Raw genomic sequence first — 22789 nt, 5'->3', positions numbered from 1 at the left:
CCGGGCGGGGGGCGCTGGAGGCCAGGCCGGCCAGAGGGGATCCCGAGGGCCCCATGAAGTTCCCCCGGGGCCGCGGACGGGGCGCTGTCCTGGGGAGGCTGTCGGGGGGTCCCCGACATCCATGGCTAGGCGGGGGCCGCGGCGGCGCGCTCGGAGTAAGTCGGGGTCGGGGGGGGCGGGCGCCCGGGGAAGGGGGCCGGCGTTGGGTAGGGGTGACTCCGGGCCTGGCCGGGGCGGGCGGGCTGGTCCGTCTCGGTGTCAGTCGGCGGCGCCTCCTCGGAGCCCGGTGGAGCCGCCAGCCCCGCGCCGCTCGGCTCCGTGGCTTTTTTGGAAACTTGCAAATGTTTTCGTAGAGAGAGAGAAGGGGGAGGGGAGGGAGGGAGCGAGGGAGTGACCGAAACGGAGCTCGGGGCTGCTGGAAGAACGGAGGCCAAGGCTGGGGGAGCTAGAGACGGACTGACAGACAGGCCGACGGGCAGAGCGTCCCGGCGGCAGGCGTGCTTCAGCGGCGCGGGCGCAGGCGGGGCTCCGGCCCAGGATGGGGAGAGGGCTCGGGAGGCGGCCGCGGGCAGGATGGGGATCCGAGGGGGCTGAGGGGCAGAGAGCTGGCGGCCTGAGCACCGAAGGGCTCAGTGTCGTTGCAAAGTTGGGATCGCGTCCCTAAGCTGCACGCCCCGAGCGGCTCAAAACGCGCCCCCCGCCCCGCCCCGCCCCCCCTCCTTGCGCTAGCCGCGGAGCTAAAAATAACAGCCCGGTTCGCCCCCCGCAGACCGCGACCCCAACCCCTCCCCCGACCCCTCCCCCACTGGGCGTGGGGCGAAGCCACAGCTCCCAGTTCCCCAAAAGAAAAAAAAAAAAAGAAAGAAAGAAAAGGCGGCGCGGGGGGGGGGGGGTGCGGGGGGCGGGCCGGGGGCGGGGGGCCCGGCCATATGGATGTGATTTCTCCGCTCCGAGGCAGACGGGCAGCTCCGCAGCGCTCGGCGCCCGCCCGCCGCCCGCCCGGCCCCCGGCTGCCTCCCTTCCTCCCTCCCTCTCTTTCTCCTTTGCGCTCCCTCGCTCGCTAGTCCTCGGCGCATGGGCCCCGCGCCGGGCCCCGGGGCCTCGGGCCGCCTGGCCTCCGGGGTCCCCTAGGCCCGGGCGTGGGCGGGGCAGCCCGGCCTGACGCAGCTCTGTACCCCACCACCACCACCACCAGGGCCGGCGGCGGCGGCTGCCCCGAGGGACGGGGCCCTAGGCGGTGGCGATGGGGGCCGTCCGGATCGCGCCCGGCCTGGCGCTCCTGCTCTGCTGCCCGGTGCTCAGCTCCGCATACGCGCTGGTAAGTCCCTCGCCGGCACTCCAGGACAGGCTGCGGGCTTGCTCTGCAGTCCCTGGGGTGGGCCCAGGGCGCAGAGGCTTGGGTTCCCTGAATAATCCGAACTTTGGATGAGCGTCCCCTCCGACCCGAGATCCCGGGTGCCTGCTGTCTCTGGGGTGTCTGGACTCGGTTCCAGATGCCTATGGTCCCCTTATTTCTGAAGCCTGGGTTTGGGGTCCCAGGTCTGGAAATCTGTGGTTGGGGTTCCTCTGTCTTCTGCTACCGTGAGCACCACAGCTCTGGTTGTGTCTCCTTCAGGGATGACAGTGTGGTCTAGCAGTAGACCGGGCTTTGGCCCTGATGTAGGGTCCCACAGACTTTTGCTCCTGGGCCTCCTGTTTTCTGCAAGTTTTGTTTGCAATCCAGGACACGGTTGTGGGTCTGAGGTCAGCATCACCCAGGCAGGGGGTAGGATTTAAGGGTCCCCTCCAGCTCTCACAATCACACGCGTGTACACACGCGGACACTCTTGCCCAGAGAGGCGGGTGTGGTGTGGCTCGGAGGAAGGATGGAGGTCCCCTGAAGGAGACCGAGCTCACAGAACACTCCTCCAGGAGAAACATGCTGGAGGGGGACTCTGGTGAGTGAGGGACCCCCATGTGTACCCTCCTGAGACCAGAAGCCAAGAGGGGACCAGAGGAGCAGAAGAGGCAGGTTGGGAGATAAGGCCAGAGAGAGATAGAGAAGGGAGACAAAGGGGGTGCAGATGAGAACTCCCCAGAGCAGAAGGAGCAGACAGACCAGGAAGAGCAGAGAAAAGTAGGGGACTGGCAGAGGCCAAGAGCTGCAGACACGGAGGGGAGCGGGAGCGTCGTCCTCCTCCCGGGCCAGAGACTGGGGGCCAGGACCTGGGGAGTCAGTCAGATCTCACAGCAGCCCTGTCCCGGGGGCCTAGCCCATTGCTGAGGAGGCTGTCTGCCTGTGTGTCCGACTTCAAGGCCCCTGCTGCCTCGCCAGTACCTCCCAGGTGGGGGCATCTGCCTTCTAGAGAAACAAGCAGGCAGGCCGGCAGCCACTTTCTCCTGACCAGCTCCCTACCCAGGCAGAACCTGAGGGGGGAAGGCAGGAGCTCTGGGATGCCTCCAGCTCTGCCTCAGGCCCGTCTGACCTGGGGCGATCCTCCATACCTCAGTTTCCCTATCTGTAAAACAACAACAACAACAACAAACAAACAAACAAACAAACAGCGAGAAACCTTTGCCCAAGAATCTCCTGATCTGAGTGAGGCTCTCTTCTCCTCCGGGGCCTCAGCATGTCCCATTCCCTGGTGCCCGGGCACTCACGACTCTGGCTCCCCAAAGCCAGAGACCTCACCCCATATGAGGACTTGTAGATGGGGCAGTCAAGGCTCAGAGACTTGTGCTGAGGTCAATGCAAGGACCCAGAGCCATTTCCCCACCCTCCCCTTGGGCCAGGCTCCCCTTCTCCAGGGTCCCCTCCAGGGTGTGCACACAGCCAGCCCGCAGTCTGTGTGCACATCCCTGGGGTAGACCGGACGATGGGCGTGAGTGTGCTGAGAGCCATCTCTGTGCCAGAGCAGGGCTCGCTGGGCCTCTGGGCAGACTGTTCTCTAGGTCCGTGTGAGCGCGTGTCACCTGTGAACACATGTGTCCGAAGCGGTGGGTCTGCACATGACTTGCAGGGGCGTAGTCGTGCATATATGTGGGTGTGTGAGTGTATTTGTGAGCACATGTGCACCCAGGTCTATTGTCTCTTATTTTTATTTAATAAATGCTTTTTTAGCACTTTCTACTTGCCAGACACTGTCCTAAGCACTTTAGAGTATTAACTACTTTAATTTTTCCAACAACTCTCTAAAAAGGGTTTGTTATTGTTCCCATTTTTAAAGTAATCTGAAGCACACAATCAATATGACCATTTTTTATTGCATGCCAATCTAGTGCCAAGCCCTGTGTCTCCAGGGGGAGGGGGTAATGGGTCCCCAGGGTCCCACACTGATTTCTGGGGAAGCTGAGGCATGTGCAGAGAATTTGCCTGGCTTAGCCCTGGTTCAGGTCTGAGGGCAGGGCAGGAGGAAGGGTGCCATGGCTGGGTCTGCCCTGAGACCTTGTTGGGACATCAGTGGCTGGATGCTCAAGCCGTGTGCGCCCTGGGTTTAGGGCTAGAGGACGTGGCCCAAGGATGACCCAGTACCCTGTAGGCCCCCTGGGCTCAGCTGGAGCCAGCGAGAGACTGACAGCCGGCCAGCTTCCTCTTTTGAACCCAGGGGCTGCCATTCCCACCCAGATCTGTGCTGCCACCCACCAAGCCCACCAAACTCAGCCGATAGCCACTGCAACCAAACCTGTGCGCTGCCTGCCCAGCCAGCCCCAGGAGCAGGCTCACACCTCCAGGGACCTCAGGGTTCGGGGACCAAAACGCATTCCACTGGGAGGACACCGGCTGTGGCCAGACTCAGCTAGCTGGTCCATCTTGTCCTTACAGGGAATACTAGCTGTGAGCTAGGGGTCAGGTGGAGTGAATTTTGGAGGAAGGGATGGGCCCACAGATTGTGAGTAGGGGGCAAAGGGGTGGTCTTATCCTTGGGGGTGCCTCATCCTAAGGACGCCCTCAGCACGCACACATGTGAAGGAGAAGCCGCAGTGCGAGAGGTGGCAGGTCAACAGGGGGGGCAGGCCTTGAGCGTAAAGATGTGACCTCGGGGTCTGACACAGAAGGGACTGTGGGGGCTGGGAGTATAGGCGATCCCTCCCCTGCTCCAGGACCAGCGTGGCCACAGGCCCTCTTTTAAAGACCACCATGTATTGAACAATGACTGTCCTCCGATTCTGAGCTAGAAACCATCACAAATGTTTTCTCAGTCTGCCCTTTCACCGCCCCCCCCCCATTTTATGGGAAAGGGCCCTGGGGTTCAGGCAGTGAGTCTGTGGTAGAGGTGGGACTTGAACCCAGGTCTTCAGACTCTCGCACCCAGCTTCTTCCTCCAAAGCAAGGTGACGGATCGTGCTGATCAGAGAGCCACATGTCCCACTGTGGGTTTTTAAATTTTTCTTCCTTTTCTTTTTTTCTTTCTTTGTTCCTTTGTTTCTTTCTTTCTTTGTTTCTTTCTTTCATAAAATCCTTCTGTTATTTTACTTTTATTTTCTTTTGTTTAATTGAACTAATACTTGAATATGTTCTTTCTTATAAAAGAGTCCTATAATACAGATTAAACAGAATTCATCCTTGATGACTCCCAAGCCCCAGTGTTCCTCTAGAGAAAACCATTTTTAACAAGTCTGGGTGGGGGATATCCTCCCAGACCTTTTTCTGTTTATTTCCAAAAGATCTCTTTTTGTGTCCGTACAAAGCAGACAGTTTTGTTCTGTTGTTTTCTGCGTGTTGTAAAATGAATGCTATCTGTCTGTAGCTAAGGCTCTGGCCATGTACTTTTTTTTTACGTAGAGGTGTGTCTCGGAGATCTTCTTGTCAGTAAATATAGATCTATTTTCTTTAATGGTGCATAGTATTCCAAAATCTGGGATGCATTAAGCAGTCCCTAGAAATGTACATTTAGATCTTTTCTGCATCCTTTTTGTGTGTGTGCGCGTGTGATTCCAGACAGTGGCAGGAAAGCTGCTGGAAATGCCGTCTTGTGCCCCTGTGTGACCGTTTCCCTGTAGGGTATTTCTAGACTTTGTCAGTGCTGGGTCTGAGCACATTACATTTTTTTATTTTATTAGACACGGCCACACTGCCCTCTAGAAAGCCTGTGCCGATTAATACTCACAATAGCAGTAGGGACCAGGAGGGTCTCTCCCCCACACCCTCTGTCTCATAGGGTAGTATGAGGATTTTCACCTTTGCCATTCTGAGAGGTGAAAAATTGTGTCTCTTGCCATTTTAATTTGCCAATTACCGGTAAGCTTTTGGACTTTACATTGGTCTATTGTCCCTCTTCTAAGACCTTTGCACAGAGCCATTACTCATCTTTCTATGGGTTGTCTTTTTTTGTATTGATTTGTTGAAGCTTTTTATATCACCTGCCCTTAAACACCCCCCACACACCCCAGCTCTGGGAACGGCCTGTGGACAGAGCAGGAGGAGGGGGGCCGAGCCCTCCCGGGAACTTGGGTTTTCTTCGGAATGTTTTAATGAGGCGTCAAGCGGCCTCCCCCAGATTCCTGTTGTGGGCCTTCTGGGGACACTCCCTGGTCCAGCCACCACACCAGGAAGGCAGCTCTTTCAGAGAGAGAGTCCCTAGGAAAAAGAAAGGGTGGGGTGAGGGTTTTGCAGACCCCAGAAGTTGTCTGCAAAATGCAGTGTGACGGGGAGAGAGTGCAGAGTTTCGCTCAGATTCGCAAAGACGTCGGACACCTCCGAACCCTAAAGAACCCCAACTCTGGGACCAGCCTCGTGCGGCGGTGAGACCTGGTGGGACCCTATTCTGCTGACCAGGCATACGGTCAGGTTAGGCCATACTACCCTTCCGGGCCTTAGTCCTGCAGGCCAGGTAGAGGCCGCCCGTGAAGATCCACCGGGTCCAGCAGCCAACTCCGCCACCCCAGGCTCCATCCCACCGCCTGCCCTGAAGGCTGGCCAGGATGAGAGGCGTCACGGTGCCTCCCCCCCACCCCCAGCCTCTCCCAGCCCTGAACACAGGCAGCCTGTTCAGGAAGGCCTGGAGAGGGGGAGGAAAAGTCAGCACTTGTCAGCGGTGGCGGGGCAGGAGTGTCCCCGGCAGGGAGCCCGTCCCAGCCTGCTCGGGCCAGCCGGACAGACGGAGGGCAGCAAGGGGCGGGGAGCAGTCCCTAGCCAGCTGGCACGGGAAACATCAAGAACCTGGAAAAGAGATGCAGGAAGGCCAGGAGGTCACAAGGGGGGGGGTCCCCTGTGAGCCAAGGTTTTCTCCCTCTGCCTTTTCTGGAGATACAACTCCCCTCGCTGCTAACCCCAGGGCACCACTGTCCTCTGTCCTGTTAGAGCTGGGCACCAGATGCCACCACCTGCACCATCGCCACGTGATCCCCTCTCTGTCCGCCCCCACCCCTGAATTCCCTTTGTGCAGGCTGCCTCGGAGGCTCTGCTGGGAGGCGCCTGCTTGATGCCGCGGAAGATGCAGATACGGTTCAGAAGAACTCTGGACCACTGGGACTGAGCCTCGCACCAGGGGGCCCACGGGGCTGCGTCCTTCCTCCAGGGCTGCTGCTTCTTTTTACCTGTGACTCTGAGCCTCAGTGTCCCCGTTTGTAAGATGGGGATGTGGCGGAAGGTCAAGGAGATGGGGACAAAGCGCCAGGGTCAGTGGCTGGTGCTAACAGGCAGAGGGGCTGGATGGGCCCCAGGCAGGTCTGCTTTCTCTAGAGGTGAGCGGGAAGCCTACAGCCGCCTTCCCCCAGGGGGCCAGGTGGAACCCGGGCAGAGGGATGGATGAGAGGACCCAAGAGGGCATCTCGAGGCTAACAGCATCCAATGGAAGAAGCCCCTTTCCCAAAGGCAGAGGTGTCGGCCACTGAAGAGGCAACCCTTATATTTCCTTCTTAGTTTTGCCTGGAGGAGAATGTAGGCATGTCTGGGATCACAGACAGCAAATGTGTAGAATTTGGCAGTTAGGAGTGAAACGGAGAGGAGTGGCCCTCCTTTGGTCAGTGGCATGGAACTGGCTCTCTCCACCACCACTGTCACTGTCACACCTCCATCACCATCACCAGCCTCGATGCTGCCTCCTCACTGCCCTCACCTCCACCCCCACTGCCACCACTGCTCCCACCCCCAACTCCGACACCATCCTCGGTCGGGCTTCCTTGCGAGCTGAGGTCGAAGGAGCTGCTTGCCCCCCAGGGGAGGGGTAGTGAGCAGATGGCTTTTCTCTTCCTCGTCTGAGCTTCTGAACTCAGGAAATGAGAAACACATCGGGCCTCTTGACCACACACTACTCTCTCCCTGGGACAGCAGCGTCTATGTTTGTAAATAACAGACTGGCTCCCAGCCTTCACCGGCACCCTGCCTGGAGCCCCCAAGACACCAGCTCATTGCTCCCAGGCTGCCCCTGTCCCTATTCCGCCCCCCCCCCCCGCTCGGGGCTGAGGTCAGGGCATCACCCCACTCCCTGTACGTTCACAAACTGTACATCATGCATGCGTGTGCACACGGGAAGGCTCTGTGGGGGGTGGGCGGTTCAACATGGGGAGTGTGCTACTGTGAGGGACACTGAAGCCGAGCCCTAACCCAAGACCATAGGAGGGATGTAGGTGGGGATTCGGGATGCCTGGTGCCAGGGCTGGGTGGCCCCATTGGTGGTGGGTGACCCCGGGCCATGATCCAGCCCTTGCCCCTGAAACCCTGAAAAAAGGGTCCCTCAGCCCTTGCCCCTGAAACCCAAGATCTGCAGGCTCTCTGGATGTAAACTAAGGCAAGCCTGAGTCCTTCACACCAGGAGCTGGGCCAGAAAGACCTGAACCCTGCCAAGGAAGGGGAAGAGGGGCATGGTGGGGAGAGGGACCAGCAGACAGTCACCAGGCCAGGAGGGGAAGCACAGCTGCCGGCACATCCCCCTTCACCCCCAGGACATAAGGCCGCCTGTCAGGGCAGAGGCTGATGGAGGGCCCTCTTGCCCGCCCTCAAGCCCAGGGGGCCTGGCAGTGACCCGGACTCTCACTGTGAGCCCAAATTGGATCACCCCCAAAGCTCATCAGGCACACTTCACCCAGTAGGCCCTCCTGTACTCCCTGCTCCCGGCCCTCCTGGAGTCCCACCTCCTCCCCCCACCCCTCACTGTGGCCCCCTGGACTTAGTCATCTACCCAATCTCCCCCTGCCACTCTGGGTCCGCAGCCTGGGGCCACCCTCAGTGTGCAGAAGCAGGGGTGCCCAGAGCCAGAGTAGCAGGGCCATGATGTGCTGCTGCTAACGGGAGCTATTCGAGCCACCAGCTCGGCCCCACCCCCACCCATGCCCAGGCTCTCACTGAATCCTCACCCACAGCCCTACGGTCATCCTGATGGCAAGGGTTAAGCAACTTTCCTAGACGGAGAGCCAGTCACTGGTGGAGGTGCGATTCAAGCTCCCGTGCTGGCCAGCAGAATGTGCTTGGATGAGGAGAGGGTGCAGTGGGAGGGAGGGGAGAACAGGGACCGTTGCAGGCAGGGGAGGTGCCCTCGAAGGCAAGTGGCAATGAATTTGGTGCGGAACTGCCCTCCTTTCCTTGGGTAAGTGCTTCCTGGACTCAGGCTTGGATTCCTCTTGCTGCAGCGTGCCATCACTGGGGGACAGAGAAATGGGTCCTACAAGTTCAGGGAGGCCAGAGGTGGGGCCACCATCCCTGTGGATGAATGGAAGAGTTTGGGGGCCCTGGGGTGCTGGAGGCATATCCCTTCCCTTCTCCTGGGCACTCCCAGCCCCACCATGGAAACCGGACTCCAGAGAAGAGGGGGTGCCCCCTCTTGGCCACAGAGAGGGTAAAGCCAACAGCAGTAGGTGGAGGCTGAGCCGATGCCTCAGTCCTGCGAGAGAGCGTGTGTTAGTTCCTGGTCATCACCCAGCTAGCATACCTGTCCATCTGTCAGTCTGCCAAATGGGCCGTTTTCAACCTGTGACTGCCTGCCTTCAGTCACATCGGTGGGCTAGTCTGTCTATGGGGAGGGCTGGTATGCCAGTCTTTGGGGACTGGTAGAAGCCTCAGTCACTCAGGAGCTTTCCATCAGCTGGAAAAAATAAGGTGCAGTATCTGCTTGTCTTGAGAGAGATGGAGGTGGGCAGAGAAGAAGGGGTGGGGACAGGGCCATGGTGAGGGAGTCAGGATAAGACGACAGCAGAGGCGGTACCGACAGTGGGTATAGGGCTGGCGGCAATAATGGTGATGGCAGTGATGGGGTTAATGTTGCCTTCGGTGGTGATGGTGATAGTGGTGATGCAGGTGGTGGTAATACTGGCGGTAGTGGTGTGAGTCATGGTGGGAATAGCCCTGGCGGTGGTGATGGTAATGATGTTCTGCCAGTTGGGATGGTGCTGATGGTGGTGGTGGTGGTTAGACTCCTGGTAATAGTAGTTGGTGCTCATGGTGGTAATGGTGCTGGTGCAGGTGGTGGCGGTGATGGGGGATGGTAATGGTTGTGTTTGGTGTTGGTCAAGGTGATGACGGTTGGTGGTGGTGATGGTGGGTGGTGGTTACTGATGGAGGTACTCTTGTAATGATGGAAATGGTAGTGAAGGGGCGTGATAATGGGTCCGAGGGAGCAGGGCAGCTACGTAGGGACCAGACTCCTCAGCAGCCTGGATCCGCAATGCCAGAGGCACAAAGAGAGCTTCAGGTTAATCTTGGAGCCCCTCGGATTAGGGCAGGTCCAGCTGTCCTCCCTCAAGCCCCATCCTGCCAGGCTACTTCTGCCCCAGTCCGCTGTAGCTGGGGGAGGAGGGCGCAGAGCCCCGAGAGAGGAGCCAGCACATGGGAATCTGCTCCAGCCCTTCCTGGGGTGGGGGGGGGGGTGGTCCATGGGCACTGATCCGGCCGAGATTTCAGGGCCCAACTCAGTCTCCAGGGACACGCAGAAGCACAGACACCCGACAGACACGCCTGCTAAGGAACAGCCGCATGACACACTGGCAGACGCGCGCACGCACGCGGACCTTTGCCCAGAAAGCCACGTACACACGCATGTTCCCAGACACCTGAGGCTCACGTCCCAGATGTGCACGCCGCACGGTCCCCACGTGAGAACGCACAGAGACTGGGGGCCCGCCCGAGCGCACCAGCCGGCCGGACGCGCCGCCGTGCACGCGCACGCGCACACACGCGCACGGGCCTCCGCTAAGTGAAACCAGCGGATCCCGAGCCCAGCCGAGCCGATTGGAGACTCCCTGGCCCTGGAAGCCCCCGCTGCTGCCACTGGGAGACGCGGTCAATTAACTTCACCCTCGCCGCCGGGCTCCCTGACCCGCCCCGCCCGGCCAGCCCGCCCCTTCCCCAGCCTTCCTCCTTCCTTCCCTGCCTGCCCCCGGCTCTCCGTCCGCCCCGTCCGCCCCGCACGGTTCCGCTCACACACCGGGGAGGGGACCGGCCCTGCGATGCCTGAGGGGCGGCAGCTCTGCCTGTTGAGGGTGTGAGGGGGCCAGGCTCTGCCCTGTGGAACCTGAGGGGACACAGCCCTGCTCTGGGGCTGAGGGGTCTAAGGGGACAGACATGTCCCAGGCCCGGGTGTCTGAGGGGACTCGGCCCGACTTAAAAGGGGGAGGGGGATGTGAGGGATGCATTAACCTCTGTGGGTCCCACTCATGGAAGTGGCTAGGCTTGGTCACACTGATCTGTCCCCAGGGCAGGATGCTGCCTTTACTCTGACCCGCTTCGAACTCTAAGTCGGGGGAACATAGGTTCAGGGTGAGACCCCCCCCCCCACCTCGCGATGCCCATGATGTTCTTGTTCTCTTCCTCAAAATGACGCCCGTGTATCCCAGTGGGCCCGGGGTGTGCAGGCTGGAAGGAAGAGAAGGAAGCACATTCTAGAGGGAACAGCAGGAGCAAAGGCCTGTTGTTGGCACCGTCAGAACACAGGGTCTGCCTCTGCCTCGCGGGGGAAGGAGCTTCTAGATAAGCAGTGGGATGGGGTGACTCTGGCTCACAGCCGGCTCAGGAGTGCCCACCCAACCAGACCACTTGCCAGTGATTCCTCCGACCTCTAGCTCTTGGGACTGCAAGGCTGGGAGCGGCTGAGGCACTCCCCATTCACTGGGGAAAGCAGTGACTGCGGAGAGGGCCAGGATGGAAACTGGTGACTCCCAAGGTCCCCCAGGGCACTAGGGCTTGAAAGAATCCAGGCCTGGTTTATTTCCCCAGAGTTCACCGCTCCTTATGCACCCGCTCTCCCCACCAGGTCCCCAGCAGACAGGATCCTGTGAGGATCCATCCTGGGACATTCCATCCCTTTCCCATGTACCCTTGGGGAACAGACTGGACAGAGAATATCAGTGGCTGCAGCCTACAGGGTTACTAGCGGACAGGCAGGGGACATCCCGCCTCCCTCTTTTATCCTTCTGGCTCTACCCTTTGGAGCCGCAGCTTCCCATCTGTAAAATGGGAGCTCCATAAGGCAGAGTTCCCAAATTCTAGACTCAGAGCCTTTGGAAAGTGGGGGAATCCGTCAGGGAGGTTGGGATGGTTGTGGGACCTGTCAGTGCGGTGGAAAGGCCGGCCTGCAGTCTGACGTTCAACTTGGTAGGTGGATGCAGATGACGTCATGACCAAAGAGGAGCAGATCTTCCTGCTGCACCGCGCCCAGGCCCAATGCCAGAAGCGGCTCAAAGAAGTCCTGCAGAGGCCAGGTGGGGGCGGAGCCGGGTGGGGCGGGGCCAAAGGAGGAGGGCCTGGGGGCGAGGTCAAGAGAGGGAGGGAGGGGCCCAGTGAAGGTGCGAGCCTAGGATGCAGAACCAAGTGGCACCAGGAGAGGGGGCGTCCGGTTAAAAGGGGGGCGAGGTGTGATCAAAGTCAGCAGGCTGAAATGCAGAGCCTTCCCTCCCAGGGTGGGATCAGGCAGGAAGAAGGCAGCCACAGTCCGAATCATCCCCAGCGGGCTTAGATCTGGCAAGGCACAACAGGATCAGGAGCCCCGAGTAGGGTGCCGCACCCGCCTGGGGTGCACTGGGACAGCTTCCTGGAGGAGGAGGTATCCAAGGCAGGTCCAGAAGAATAAGTAGATCTTTGAAGAAGGCCACCTGGTCCAAGGACAAGGCTGAGGTGTCCAGGGTCAGTAGAATCAAGGGTCCATGGGACTGGACGGGGAGAAGGCTAGAGGGGTAGGGATGGGTATCTATGACTCTGAGTCATGGTCACTGTCCGAGAGAGGGTGTTTGACCTGGGGTCGGGAGGGCCTCTGCACACCAGCACAGCATCTTCAGGGACCCCTGCCAAGGTCAAGGTGGGAGGAGCCCCTGCCTTTCCAGCTCCTGCCCCATCTCCAGCTGGTCTCTTTCCTGAGTCCACTTTCTGGAAGCAGAGATGGGAGCTCATTAGCACCCATCCAGGCCTCTGCCGCCTGTCTGATTAAATCTCATCACCAGGAAGAGGCCCAGGCCCCGCCTGACTTGCCGAGGAGAACAGCTTCCTGTCTGGAGCCGGTTCCCCTAGACTGCTGGGGACCCAAGGGCACGCAGTGACACACTCTGTAGCACACGGACTTTGCTCATAGTCACAGGCATTCACAGGGTCTCTGCAGTCCGAGCCCTGTCCACAATGGCCCCGCTGGTGGCTCTTTGGTTCCCCGCCCCAGTCACCTCAGGGTCTGGGGGTCAGGTGGGCCCCCGCCCTCTGGGTCTTGAACCCAGCGCTCTTCCCAGTTGTGGAAGCCCGGAGGCACCTTCTGCCCCCCATCATGCCCCATCCTGATGGAGCCCCTCTCTTCCTGCTCCATCCCGTCCTGCTGCCCTGCTCCCTACTAATGTCCCGGGATCAGGCAGGATAAGAGGCACAGCCGTTCCAGCCCCGCCGAGGTGTCTGCACTCAAGCTTTGCATTGCTGTCCCAAACCCTGACCTGGGAGGGCTGGGGGCCCTGCTCGGGCTGTAACTGAGGGACACGAGTCATATAATGAGGGAGACATTTCAGCGACGCAGAGAGACCTCAAACAGCTCTCTAATGGCGAAAAGGCCAGCCCAACTCAGAGAGCCTCCAGGGTCCTTCTGTGGACTCTGGGGAACTCCTAACTCAAGTATCTGAGGGCAGGGGACGGGTAGGTAGACTTGCCTGAACACCCTTGACACCTGCACACTCTTGCTCATGTGGTCCACACCACCAGCTTCCTGAGCTGCACCGTGCCCTGGCCGGGCTTCATTTTCACCGTTGAGCCTTTGCTGACATCACCCCTACTTGTCCACTTTTGTCCTGCGCCCCCTGGCGGGGCCCTGTCCTCCTGCACGGGCTCTGACTCCAAACTCCTGGGTCGGAGGACATTGCTGCTGCCCATGTTTTGCCCGCACTTACCATATTAGCCCACTCAGCCCGCTGACCCCACCCCTGCATGGTGTTCGCTCCCATTTGGACCTCCTGTTGACAGTCTCCGTGCTCTCCACTTACTTCTGCTCCGGCCTGTTATCTCAAGCTCTCCCAACAGCCTGGGCTGTCAGCAGGGCAGGGATCAACCCCCACCGTACAAAGAGGGTGCCTTGGAGGCAGGAGGGTGCCCTGGGTCTCCTGCCATAGCACAGTTGACAGCCATAACTGCCCTGATTTCTCCAGCTGACATAATGGAATCAGACAAAGCATGGGCATCTACATCCACATCAGGGAAGCCTAAGAAAGAGAAGGCATCTGGGAAGCTCTACCCGGAGTCTGAGGAGGACAACGAGGCGCCCACTGGCAGCAGGCACCGAGGTATGTCTGTGCTTCTGGGCATCCATCCGAGATGGGCAGGGACCCACCCACCCCACCGCTCTATCCCCTTTCTGTGAGCTCATGCTCTTCAGCTCTTCTGGAAAGGAAGAGGCTGTGGCCCCCTCCCCAGGAAAGCAGAGGAGGGGCTGGGAGGACACAGAGCCCAGGAGGTATCATGTGCAAGAGGCTGGCAGCTGGATGGGGCCAGACCCCCAGGAGATTTGGGCAGAGAACTTGCCCCGCACTACCCCAGGGGTGGACCCGGGGCTGTGGCCCCTACCATGGAGAGGGATGACAGAGAACCTGGGAGACAGAGGGGCAGGGAGAGATACAAAGAGAGGGAGAGACAGAGAGGGGACCAGGAGCCATAAACCAGGACTGGGACTCAGTGTGTCAGAGGAGGGTGCACCCAAACACGTTAGTGTGGTGGGCCATAGACACAGAGCAGGGGAGGAGAAGGCCACGGAACAGCAGGGCTGAGACAGTGGGACGAGGAGGGGAGGAGAGAAGAGAGGGAGGGAGATGCAGGGCTGTGTTGTCCCTCAGGAAGGTAAGGAGAGACAAACGCAGAGCCCAGACTGCAGCCACAGGGCCGGTTTGAACCGGCTGGGTGGGCAGCAGATTCCAGATGGGCCACATCTGGGAGGCTGTGGTCACCCTGTGGCTCCCCAGGGACCAGAGGGAATTGTGGGCCTAGCCAGACGGGGCTGGGAATATGGTGCCCAGGACAGAGAGCCTTTCACCAAGCTGGGGTGGGTCCAGCTATCAAGGCAGCCTTCCAGGACGGCTGGAGAGTCCTGTGGTTGGAGTCCTGCAGGGGGGAAGAAGGGACCTGGGCGGGGGGGAGTGGAAAGCAGAAGATTCAGAGGCTGGGGACCTTCCCAGGTCACTTAGTATCTCTGCTGTGAGACTGGAGCCCCAAAGTAGGATATGTCACCCTGTCTTGAATCCCACAATTAGCACTTGGCTTTGGGGGATTATACCTCCTCCTATGAGTGATCATTGGAGTCTCATAGCAGGTGCTTAGGGTGGTCTGGGATGGTGGTGAAAGCACAGGCTGATCTGGTCAATCCCAGCTACCCAGTGAAGAAACTGGAACACAAAGAGGGTGGACACCTGCACGAGGTCAGCAGCTCTTTGGGAGTCCAGCAGGGACTGGAAGCTAGACCTCCTGCCTCCTACCCATGGATCCTGGGCAAGGGTCACATGGAAGGCATTCTCAGCTAAGGGAGTTAGTCTGGGCACTTGCCCTTCCCCAGGGACACCTGGAGGTGGAACCAAGAGCAGAGGAAAAAGAGAGAGGCCTGGCCAGGGGCTGAGTACCTGAGGAGGGCATGGGCCTAGGCTGTATGACCTCGGCAAATCACTTGCCTCTCTTGGCCTCCACCAGCCGATCTAGAAAATAGTGCCAGTGCCAATACCCGCATACAGGGGCTGTGGGAATTCTGTGAGGCCAGGGATTCAATGCTATGCAGGACACAGTAGGTAGTAAGGCTCAATACATTCTCTCCAGACCGCTCCAGGCCTGAGTTCTCCAGTCCTGGGGCACACCTGTCCCTGAGGGAGCCAGCGACCACAGGTGTGTTCATTCTTCTGGGTCACTAACCATGGACTTGACTGGTGTCCCCCACCTTGTCTGTCTGTCTCTGTGGGCACAGGGCGCCCCTGCCTGCCCGAGTGGGACCACATCCTCTGCTGGCCGCTGGGGGCACCAGGTGAGGTGGTGGCCGTGCCCTGTCCTGACTACATTTATGACTTCAATCATAAAGGTAAGGAGTAGGTGGAGTAGGGTGGGAACCACAGGGGTGTCAGGACGGGGAGCTCAGGGCTCCAGACCTCTCTGCCTGCCCTGACCCTCCCCGTGGTCCTGCAGGCCACGCCTACCGACGCTGTGACCGCAATGGCAGCTGGGAACTGGTACCTGGGCACAACCGGACATGGGCCAACTACAGCGAGTGTGTCAAGTTCCTGACCAATGAGACGCGTGAACGGGTGCGAGCTTAACCCCCTCCCCAACCTGATCTGGATAAGGTCACCCCTGAGCGAGGCCTGACGCCTCCCGCAACCTTAACTGGTCTCTGACCCTTAACCTGAGTGCCAGGGCTCTGACGCTGTGTCCCCTCCGGCACAGGAGGTGTTTGACCGCCTGGGCATGATCTACACCGTGGGCTACTCGGTGTCGCTGGCCTCCCTCACCGTGGCCGTGCTCATCCTGGCCTACTTCAGGTGGGCGGGGCGAGGGGCCGGGCCGGGCCGGGGGCGGGGCCGAGGTAGGGTGTCCCGCAGCCCCCTCCGCGGGGGCCGGGCGTCCCTCCCTTCCCCCCCCGCCCCCGCCCCATGCACATCATGGTTTCCTGGCCAACCCCCCCACAACCCGCGTGTCCCCGGGCCCCCACCCACGGTGTTGTCGCGCGCCCCGCAGGCGGCTGCACTGCACGCGCAACTACATCCACATGCACCTATTCCTGTCCTTCATGCTTCGCGCCGTGAGCATCTTCGTCAAGGACGCGGTGCTCTACTCGGGCGCCACGCTCGATGAGGCCGAGCGCCTCACCGAGGAAGAGCTGCGCGCCATTGCCCAGGCACCCCCGCCGCCCACCGCCGCCGCCGCCGGCTACGTGAGTGCCCCCCTCTGGCCGTCCGCGCCTGGCACCCCCGCCGCCCCGCCCCGCCCCCTCCAGCTCGCCCCCCAACACCCCCAGCCCCCGCCGGCCTCCTGCTACCCCGGGCGTCGGGCCGCTCACGGCCACCCCACTGTGTCCCTCGCACCCCTCCGCCCAGCACCCCCGGACCTACGGCCAAGGGCTTTGTGATTGTCCCGCCTCCCGGCACTTTCCTCAACACTCCTGCCTCAGCCCAGTAGCCCCAACCACCCCACCTCTTCACCTTGGCCCCTGCCACTGTCCTGAGTGCCATCTCCGACCCCCGGCTCCTCAGCTCCGCCCTTGACCAGAGAGCCTGGCCCTTCCTCCCCGCCGGCCCAGAGAGACTTGTCCTATCTCATGGGCACCCCCAGCCCATCCCCGACTTCCCCAGATGCAGGCCTGCTTTCTGGCTAACACCAGCTACTCTCCTAGGCCGGCTGCAGGGTAGCTGTGACCTTCTTCCTTTACTTCCTGGCCACCAACTACTACTGGATTCTGGTGGAGGGGCTGTACCTGCATAGCCTCATCTTCATGGCCTTTTTCTCAGAGAAGAAGTACCTGTGGGGCTTCACGGTCTTTGGCTGGGGTATGCAGGCGCGGCGGGCAGCCAGGCGCAGACAAGGGGGGCACCACAGGCGGCGGGGTCAAAGGGGCCACTAAGGGTGAGGCACCTGCACGGCCTCTCCCATCCTGGACGTGGGGCAGCCAGTGGGTGGCTTGCCCACCCCCCTTCTTTGAGTCTGACCCCATCCCAGGCTCAGGCGACAGGGCTTGGCTGGGGTCAGGGTTCACCGCTGGCCTCAGCCTGGGGCTGGGGCTCACCTGGGTGCAGATTCACCTGCCATTGAGGTTCAGCCCGGGAGAGGGAGGGAGTATTTTCAGGTCAAGATTTCAGCTCAGGATCAGAGTGGGATGGTGGGCCAGAGGTCACCCTAGGGCTGGAGTTGAGGTCTGGGACACTCCCTGCACCGTGAGCCCTGTTTCCCTACCAGTCCCCTTACTGCGTGGGGCTGTCCACACCACTGCCACCCGGCCTGCAGGAGCCATGACCCAGAGCTCCAGGCCCCCCACTCGGCATCCTCCGCGCTTCGGCAGCCCCTCTGCAGGATGGGTTGCTGGGGCTCTGCACTCCTCCCCCACGGGTTCCGGGATGGAGTTACCGATAATTGTCCATTATTGTTGGCAGCTCCAGAGCTTGGCTGGGCTCCGGGGCAACTGGCCAGACTGCAGAGGGGTAGGCCCGGTGGCTGAAGCCCTCCCTGCACTCGGCACCCAGAAGCTCTCAGGTCAACAGCCACAGCCCCTTGGTACACACTCTGACCTTGACCTCACCCACGGCAAGCCCCAGAGTTGGGGGAGACCTGGTCCCGGCGACTGACCTGTGGACTCTGGGGCTAGACGGTTTCGGGGTGGGCAGGAGACACACAGATCTGGAGCAACACAACTTGGTGACACAAGAACGTCAGAGCTCTTTTTTCCCACCGTAAACCCGGGTCGCACCCTGCCCCTCCCAAGGGTGCACCTGACCCAGAATGAAGTGTGAGGGGGTGGAGGGTAGAGGCAGAGCTCACTCAGAGGTACCATGTGCCATCTGGGCTGACTCAGGCCTGGGAACACCAAGGTTCCCCTGTGGCCTTTACTCAGCCTGGAACAACTGTCATTCCATCCAGCCTCATCCACGGGGGCTAGGACCTTTCAAACTGGGTGTGTGTGTGTTGGGGGGGGTGGTGCTGGGGCAGAAAAATGCTGGCCCTTGGCCCCTCCCCCACAGGAAATCCCAGTCCAGAGCCTAAAGGGAAGGGGGGATTGGACTGGGCGTGGGGAAGTTAGCGATGCCCTGTCTTCCCGTGAGCCCCAACAGGCCTGCGTGTGTGGGTAGGACATGTAGAACCAAGATGAGGGCGGAGGGCTGACCGGGTCCTGAGTGTGGGAGCCCCGAGAGGAGGCCGTGGGGGAAGCAGAATGGCCCACACCATCATGTGGCTCTGTCACCAAGCAGCCCATGGGCCCAGGCGGACGGGGCTCAGGAACAGGGTGGGGGTCAGCTGGGGGGTCATCGAGGATGAGAGGAATGGGCTGAGGGGAGAGACACCGTGGGCAGCACCTGCATACCCTCACATGCTGCCCCTTCTGCATCCACAGGTCTGCCCGCTGTGTTCGTGGCCGTGTGGGTCAGTGTGAGAGCCACCCTGGCCAACACCGGGTAGGTCCAGGCAGAGAAGGGGGCCACGGGGCCGGGCCACAGGCCAGAAATAACACTGGCACGCCCTTCCTCTGTGAAGCATGGGGGGGACCGCTTCCTGTGGCCTGGCCCTGAGTGGGCCCAGCTTCAGTTTTCTGTCCAGCCATGAGCCAGGCACCCCCTCAGGGTCAGGCTGCTTCAAAAGCAGTGTCTGAGGGGGGTGCCTCAGGCCTGGCCCTACCCAACACCCCCCTGTCCTTTGTCCCTCCCAGCTCTGGGGCCAGGCTCAGGGTGGGAACAGGGGGCTGGGAGCTGATGCCTCGGCCTCCCCCAGGTGCTGGGACTTGAGCTCCGGGAACAAGAAGTGGATCATCCAGGTGCCCATCCTGGCCTCTATTGTGGTGAGCAGGGGTGGCAACAGGGCTGGGTGGGGGCGTGCACTAAGGGGGCCGGTGACCAGCCCCTGACAAGGGACTACAGAGGCTTCCCTGGACCCCAGGGTTGGAGCCACGGGCCTGAGTCCAGTCGGGGAAAACAAGGGCCCACTTGGAGACGCAGTGGCAGAGCAGAGCCTGGGCGGGTCCGTGGGTCCCGGGGCCGTCGCCCCCACCCTGCTAGGGTGCAGCTCGAGATGCAGCCCTCCCTCACTCCCACAGCTCAACTTCATCCTCTTCATCAACATCGTCCGGGTGCTCGCCACCAAGCTGCGGGAGACCAATGCTGGCCGGTGTGACACGCGGCAGCAGTACCGGTGAGCTGTGCCCACCGGGCCCAGGGTTCCTTGGAGCGCCGGGGTCATCACACCCCGGCACCATGTACCAAAGCAAAGACATGAGCCTGTGTCGAGGGAAGCACCCAGCTCCCGGCTCCCTGGCTGGCCCCACCCAGCAGTCATGGGCTCTCCCCCGGTCTCTGGGGCCGCCCCGGAGCCAACCTGGGCCGTTCAGTGCTGGGGTCTGCAGGGGAGGGGGGCAAACCCAGACCTCTCCTCAAAGAGCTGACTGTAGCGAGTCCAAGGGACAGGTGGGCAGTGGGTGGCTTCGAGAGGACAGCAGCCCCGCTGAAACCTGAGGAATGGGCTGTGGGATGAAGACGTAAAGCCAGGGGGAAGTGAGGGCCAGTAGGGGGACCAGCGGGTGCAAGCACCGAGGGCCCTTACGAACACTTTGTCCCAGGTTAACTGGGTCGTCCTCCGCTCAGGCCAGAGCCGCAGGTCCCTTCGTGGCTCCTGGAGCCTAAGAGCTTGGGGCGGGCAGGTGCGGGTGGCTCGGTGCCTCCCCAGGGGAAGTGGCCTGTCCCTGAGCCACCTGCTCTGCTGGCCCAGGAAGCTGCTCAAATCCACACTGGTGCTCATGCCGCTCTTCGGCGTCCACTACATCGTCTTCATGGCCACGCCGTACACCGAGGTCTCAGGGACGCTCTGGCAAGTCCAGATGCACTACGAGATGCTCTTCAACTCCTTCCAGGTGCGCTTGCATGGCCGAGGCCTGGCGGGGGTGGGGGGGCGGGGGGAGGGAGGGCAGGGCGGGAGCGGCAGGTGTGGCCTCTGGGCCCTGACGCCCAGTGCCTCTCCCCGCAGGGATTTTTTGTCGCCATCATATACTGTTTCTGCAATGGTGAGGTAAGCGGGGTGGGCAGCGCTGGGGCAAGGCAGGGGGGCGCGGAAGTGCCAGGGTTCCCCGAGTCCTGTTCCTCCATTCTCCTGTCCGGTTCCTCTGTTCCTCCAAGAACATCCCTGAGGATATTCTGAGGGCAGAGAGTCTTTCCAGATGATTCAGGCTCAGGATGTGCTAGGATTTGCGGGCTCCTCAGTCTCTGGCAGAGCCCTTGTCTTCCCTGCCCCACGGCTGAAGGCTCCGTAATCCAGAGTGAACGACTCAGCCACCCCTGGGGCCATTTGAGCCTGGTAGACTCCGGGTGTGTCGGTTGCCTGCAGCCAGGCACCACGTTCTGAGGATGACGGGATTTTACTTGGCCTTGGAATTTTCCAGTAACATCCCACGCCTCCGGTTCTGCTCAGGAGCAGGGATGAGGGCACGGCTGGGGCTGGGGGGGGACCATGTGGCGGAGGGCAGAGAGGCCTACCTGACGCCCCGCCCTCCTACGGGCCATCGCAGGTGCAGGCCGAGATCAAGAAATCCTGGAGCCGCTGGACACTGGCCCTGGACTTTAAGCGGAAGGCCCGCAGTGGGAGCAGCAGTTACAGCTACGGCCCAATGGTGTCTCACACGAGCGTGACCAACGTAGGCCCCCGCACGGGACTCGGCCTGCCGCTCAGCCCCCGCCTGCTGCCCGCCACCACCAACGGCCACCCCCCGCTGCCCGGCCACAGCAGGCCGGGGGCCCCGGCCCTCCAGGCCACACCACCTGCCGTGGCTGCTCCCAAGGATGACGGGTTCCTCAATGGCTCCTGCTCAGGGCTGGACGAGGAGGCCTCGGCGCCCGAGCGGCCGCCCGCTCTGCTGCAGGAGGAGTGGGAGACTGTCATGTGATCCGGGACCCGAGCCAGGGTTGGACCCGTGGGCATAAGGGCTGACAGACGGACCAAGAGACGGCTGGTTGGACGGTTGCCCACTCAGGGCGGGGCTGGGAAGACAAAAGAGGAAAAAAAGGAAAAAAAAAAGAAAGAAAGAAAGAAAGAAAAAGAAAAGGGAAAGGGAAGCGGTGTGTAGCTTCCTATGGTCTGAGCTGGGGCTCAGGAGGGGAGGCGAGGGCCGGGAGCCATGGAGCCTTTCTTGGGTTTCACCTCTGGAAGGGCTCCAGGGGCCAGGGGCCAGTCCCCGGGGGCTGGGCACAGTCCAGCAGGAAAGACCTGGGAGAAGCCAAGAGCGGCCCGAGTTTGCTGGGGTCACACGGGGGCCCGGCGGAGCCATGCAGGAGCTGGGCCACAGCCTCTCCCCGCCACCAGCTGCTGCCTCCAATGCCTCTGCTGAGGCCCCGGGGTGGGTGGGGGGGACCCCGGCTCCTCTCTGCCAACTCTTCACCTGTTGCCCCGTCACTGTTCACCAAGGGCCAACCGCAGATCCCTGGGTCCCTGGCCCTGCTCCAGGCCCCTTCCTGCCTGTCTGGTGGCCATGCTGTGTCCCTTGGGGCCTGGAGCACTCAGGGAGCTCTCCACACAGGATCCCCAGCCCCCACCCTGGATTTGACACGCCTCTGGCCACCAGACTGAGAGGGCAAGGGAGCGTGCCGAGGCCATCAAGTGAGACGTGGGCTGAGGTCCGCGCTGGGGCTCAGGAACTGTGGGGGAGCCTGGGGTCATCCCACAGGTCCAGCTGGGGTGAGGGCCTGCAGGACTCAGCACATCCACCCACCGTGGATCTGAGCCCGTCACTAAGCATCCCTAGCCCACACCCACCTGCCACTTTAGCCACATTACTTGCACCCCTCACCCCTGCCCACCTCAGTCTTGGGCCCTAGAATGGCACAGGCCCTCCTGGCCTGACACTGAGAATTGACCCAACTGCATCCCCACCCCAAGCTCTGACCAGAACAAGCTTCGTTCTCAAGTCCGAGGACGGCCTTGCCCCCGAGCCTATACAAGCTAGTGCCCCTGCCTGGCCCTGCCTTTCCTCATCTCCAGCGCAAACTTGTTCTTCTCCGTGGACGCAGCATCTGGAAAGCGCCCCCCATCTCAAACAGCACCCCCACCCCACTGGGGACTGGGTGAGGTGTCATAGTCAGTGGGTGGCATAGACGTACTCTGAGCAGCCTCAGGCCCAGCCCCGCCTTCCTTTCCAGATGGCAGGTAGGGCAAACAGTTGCTCAAAGGCCCGGTGCACCCATGGGGCTCCACGTGGTGTGATGTGCTTGGAACCCTGTGAGAAACGTGGGCCAGGACCTGAAGGGCCACTGAGCCAGCTTAAGCATCGAGGACTCCTGTGAATGCCGGGAGCTATTGGAAACTGTACAGGGAGAGCAACCACGGTCTGAGACACATTTAGAAGAGTCCCTGCTTCATTGGAGAGGCCAGAGGAGGTTACTCAGGCCTCAGGGGAGAGGTAACCTTGTGGAGGAGGTAGCAGGCAGGAAGTACCCTGCATGAGGCACTGGCTGGGAGAAGGAGACCCAAGCAGAACAGACCCCCATCCCCTCCCAGGGCTCAGAGCTACGGGACCTCTGGGAACCTCATCCACCCACCCCACAGGCCCCATCTTCCAACCCAGACTTCTCCTCAGCAGTCTTCTGAAGTAGAGTCCACGAGGCCCACTCCCCCTGAAACACTCAGACTGGGTACCCCTAGGACAGGGCTGGCCTTCCCACTCAGAGAGGCCCCTGAGCAGCGCCTGGGCCATCCAGGTGTTGGCAG

The 22789-nt window shown here is 61.1% G+C and overlaps 1 protein-coding gene across 2 annotated transcripts; it reads left to right on the top strand.

The window, feature by feature from the left end:
- On the top strand, nt 1–21086 carry PTH1R (parathyroid hormone 1 receptor). Of its 2 annotated transcripts, XM_028087149.2 has the most exons (15): nt 3–155; nt 1196–1318; nt 11508–11610; nt 13519–13653; nt 15312–15422; nt 15527–15645; nt 15785–15879; nt 16076–16271; nt 16731–16884; nt 18441–18501; nt 18815–18881; nt 19137–19231; nt 19805–19946; nt 20060–20101; nt 20598–21086. In XM_028087149.2, exons 2-15 carry the CDS (start codon nt 1244–1246, stop codon nt 20970–20972), a joined length of 1770 nt encoding a protein of 589 aa, XP_027942950.1. In that variant the 5' UTR covers nt 3–155; nt 1196–1243; the 3' UTR covers nt 20973–21086. The 2 variants fall into 2 exon arrangements, with proteins under 2 accessions (XP_027942951.1, XP_027942950.1); XM_028087150.2 differs by lacking the exon at nt 11508–11610 and having other exon boundaries at nt 1–155.
- The last annotated feature ends 1703 nt before the right edge of the window (nt 21087–22789 follow it).

Source organism: Eumetopias jubatus, unplaced genomic scaffold (genome assembly GCF_037043125.1).
Source record: "Eumetopias jubatus isolate StellerSeaLion01/CBP00866 unplaced genomic scaffold, mEumJub1_p1.0 scaffold_1, whole genome shotgun sequence".
Lineage (NCBI taxonomy): Eukaryota > Metazoa > Chordata > Mammalia > Carnivora > Otariidae > Eumetopias > Eumetopias jubatus.
Note: the sequence above shows the minus strand (reverse complement) of the source record. Positions and strands in the feature narration are given on the sequence as shown.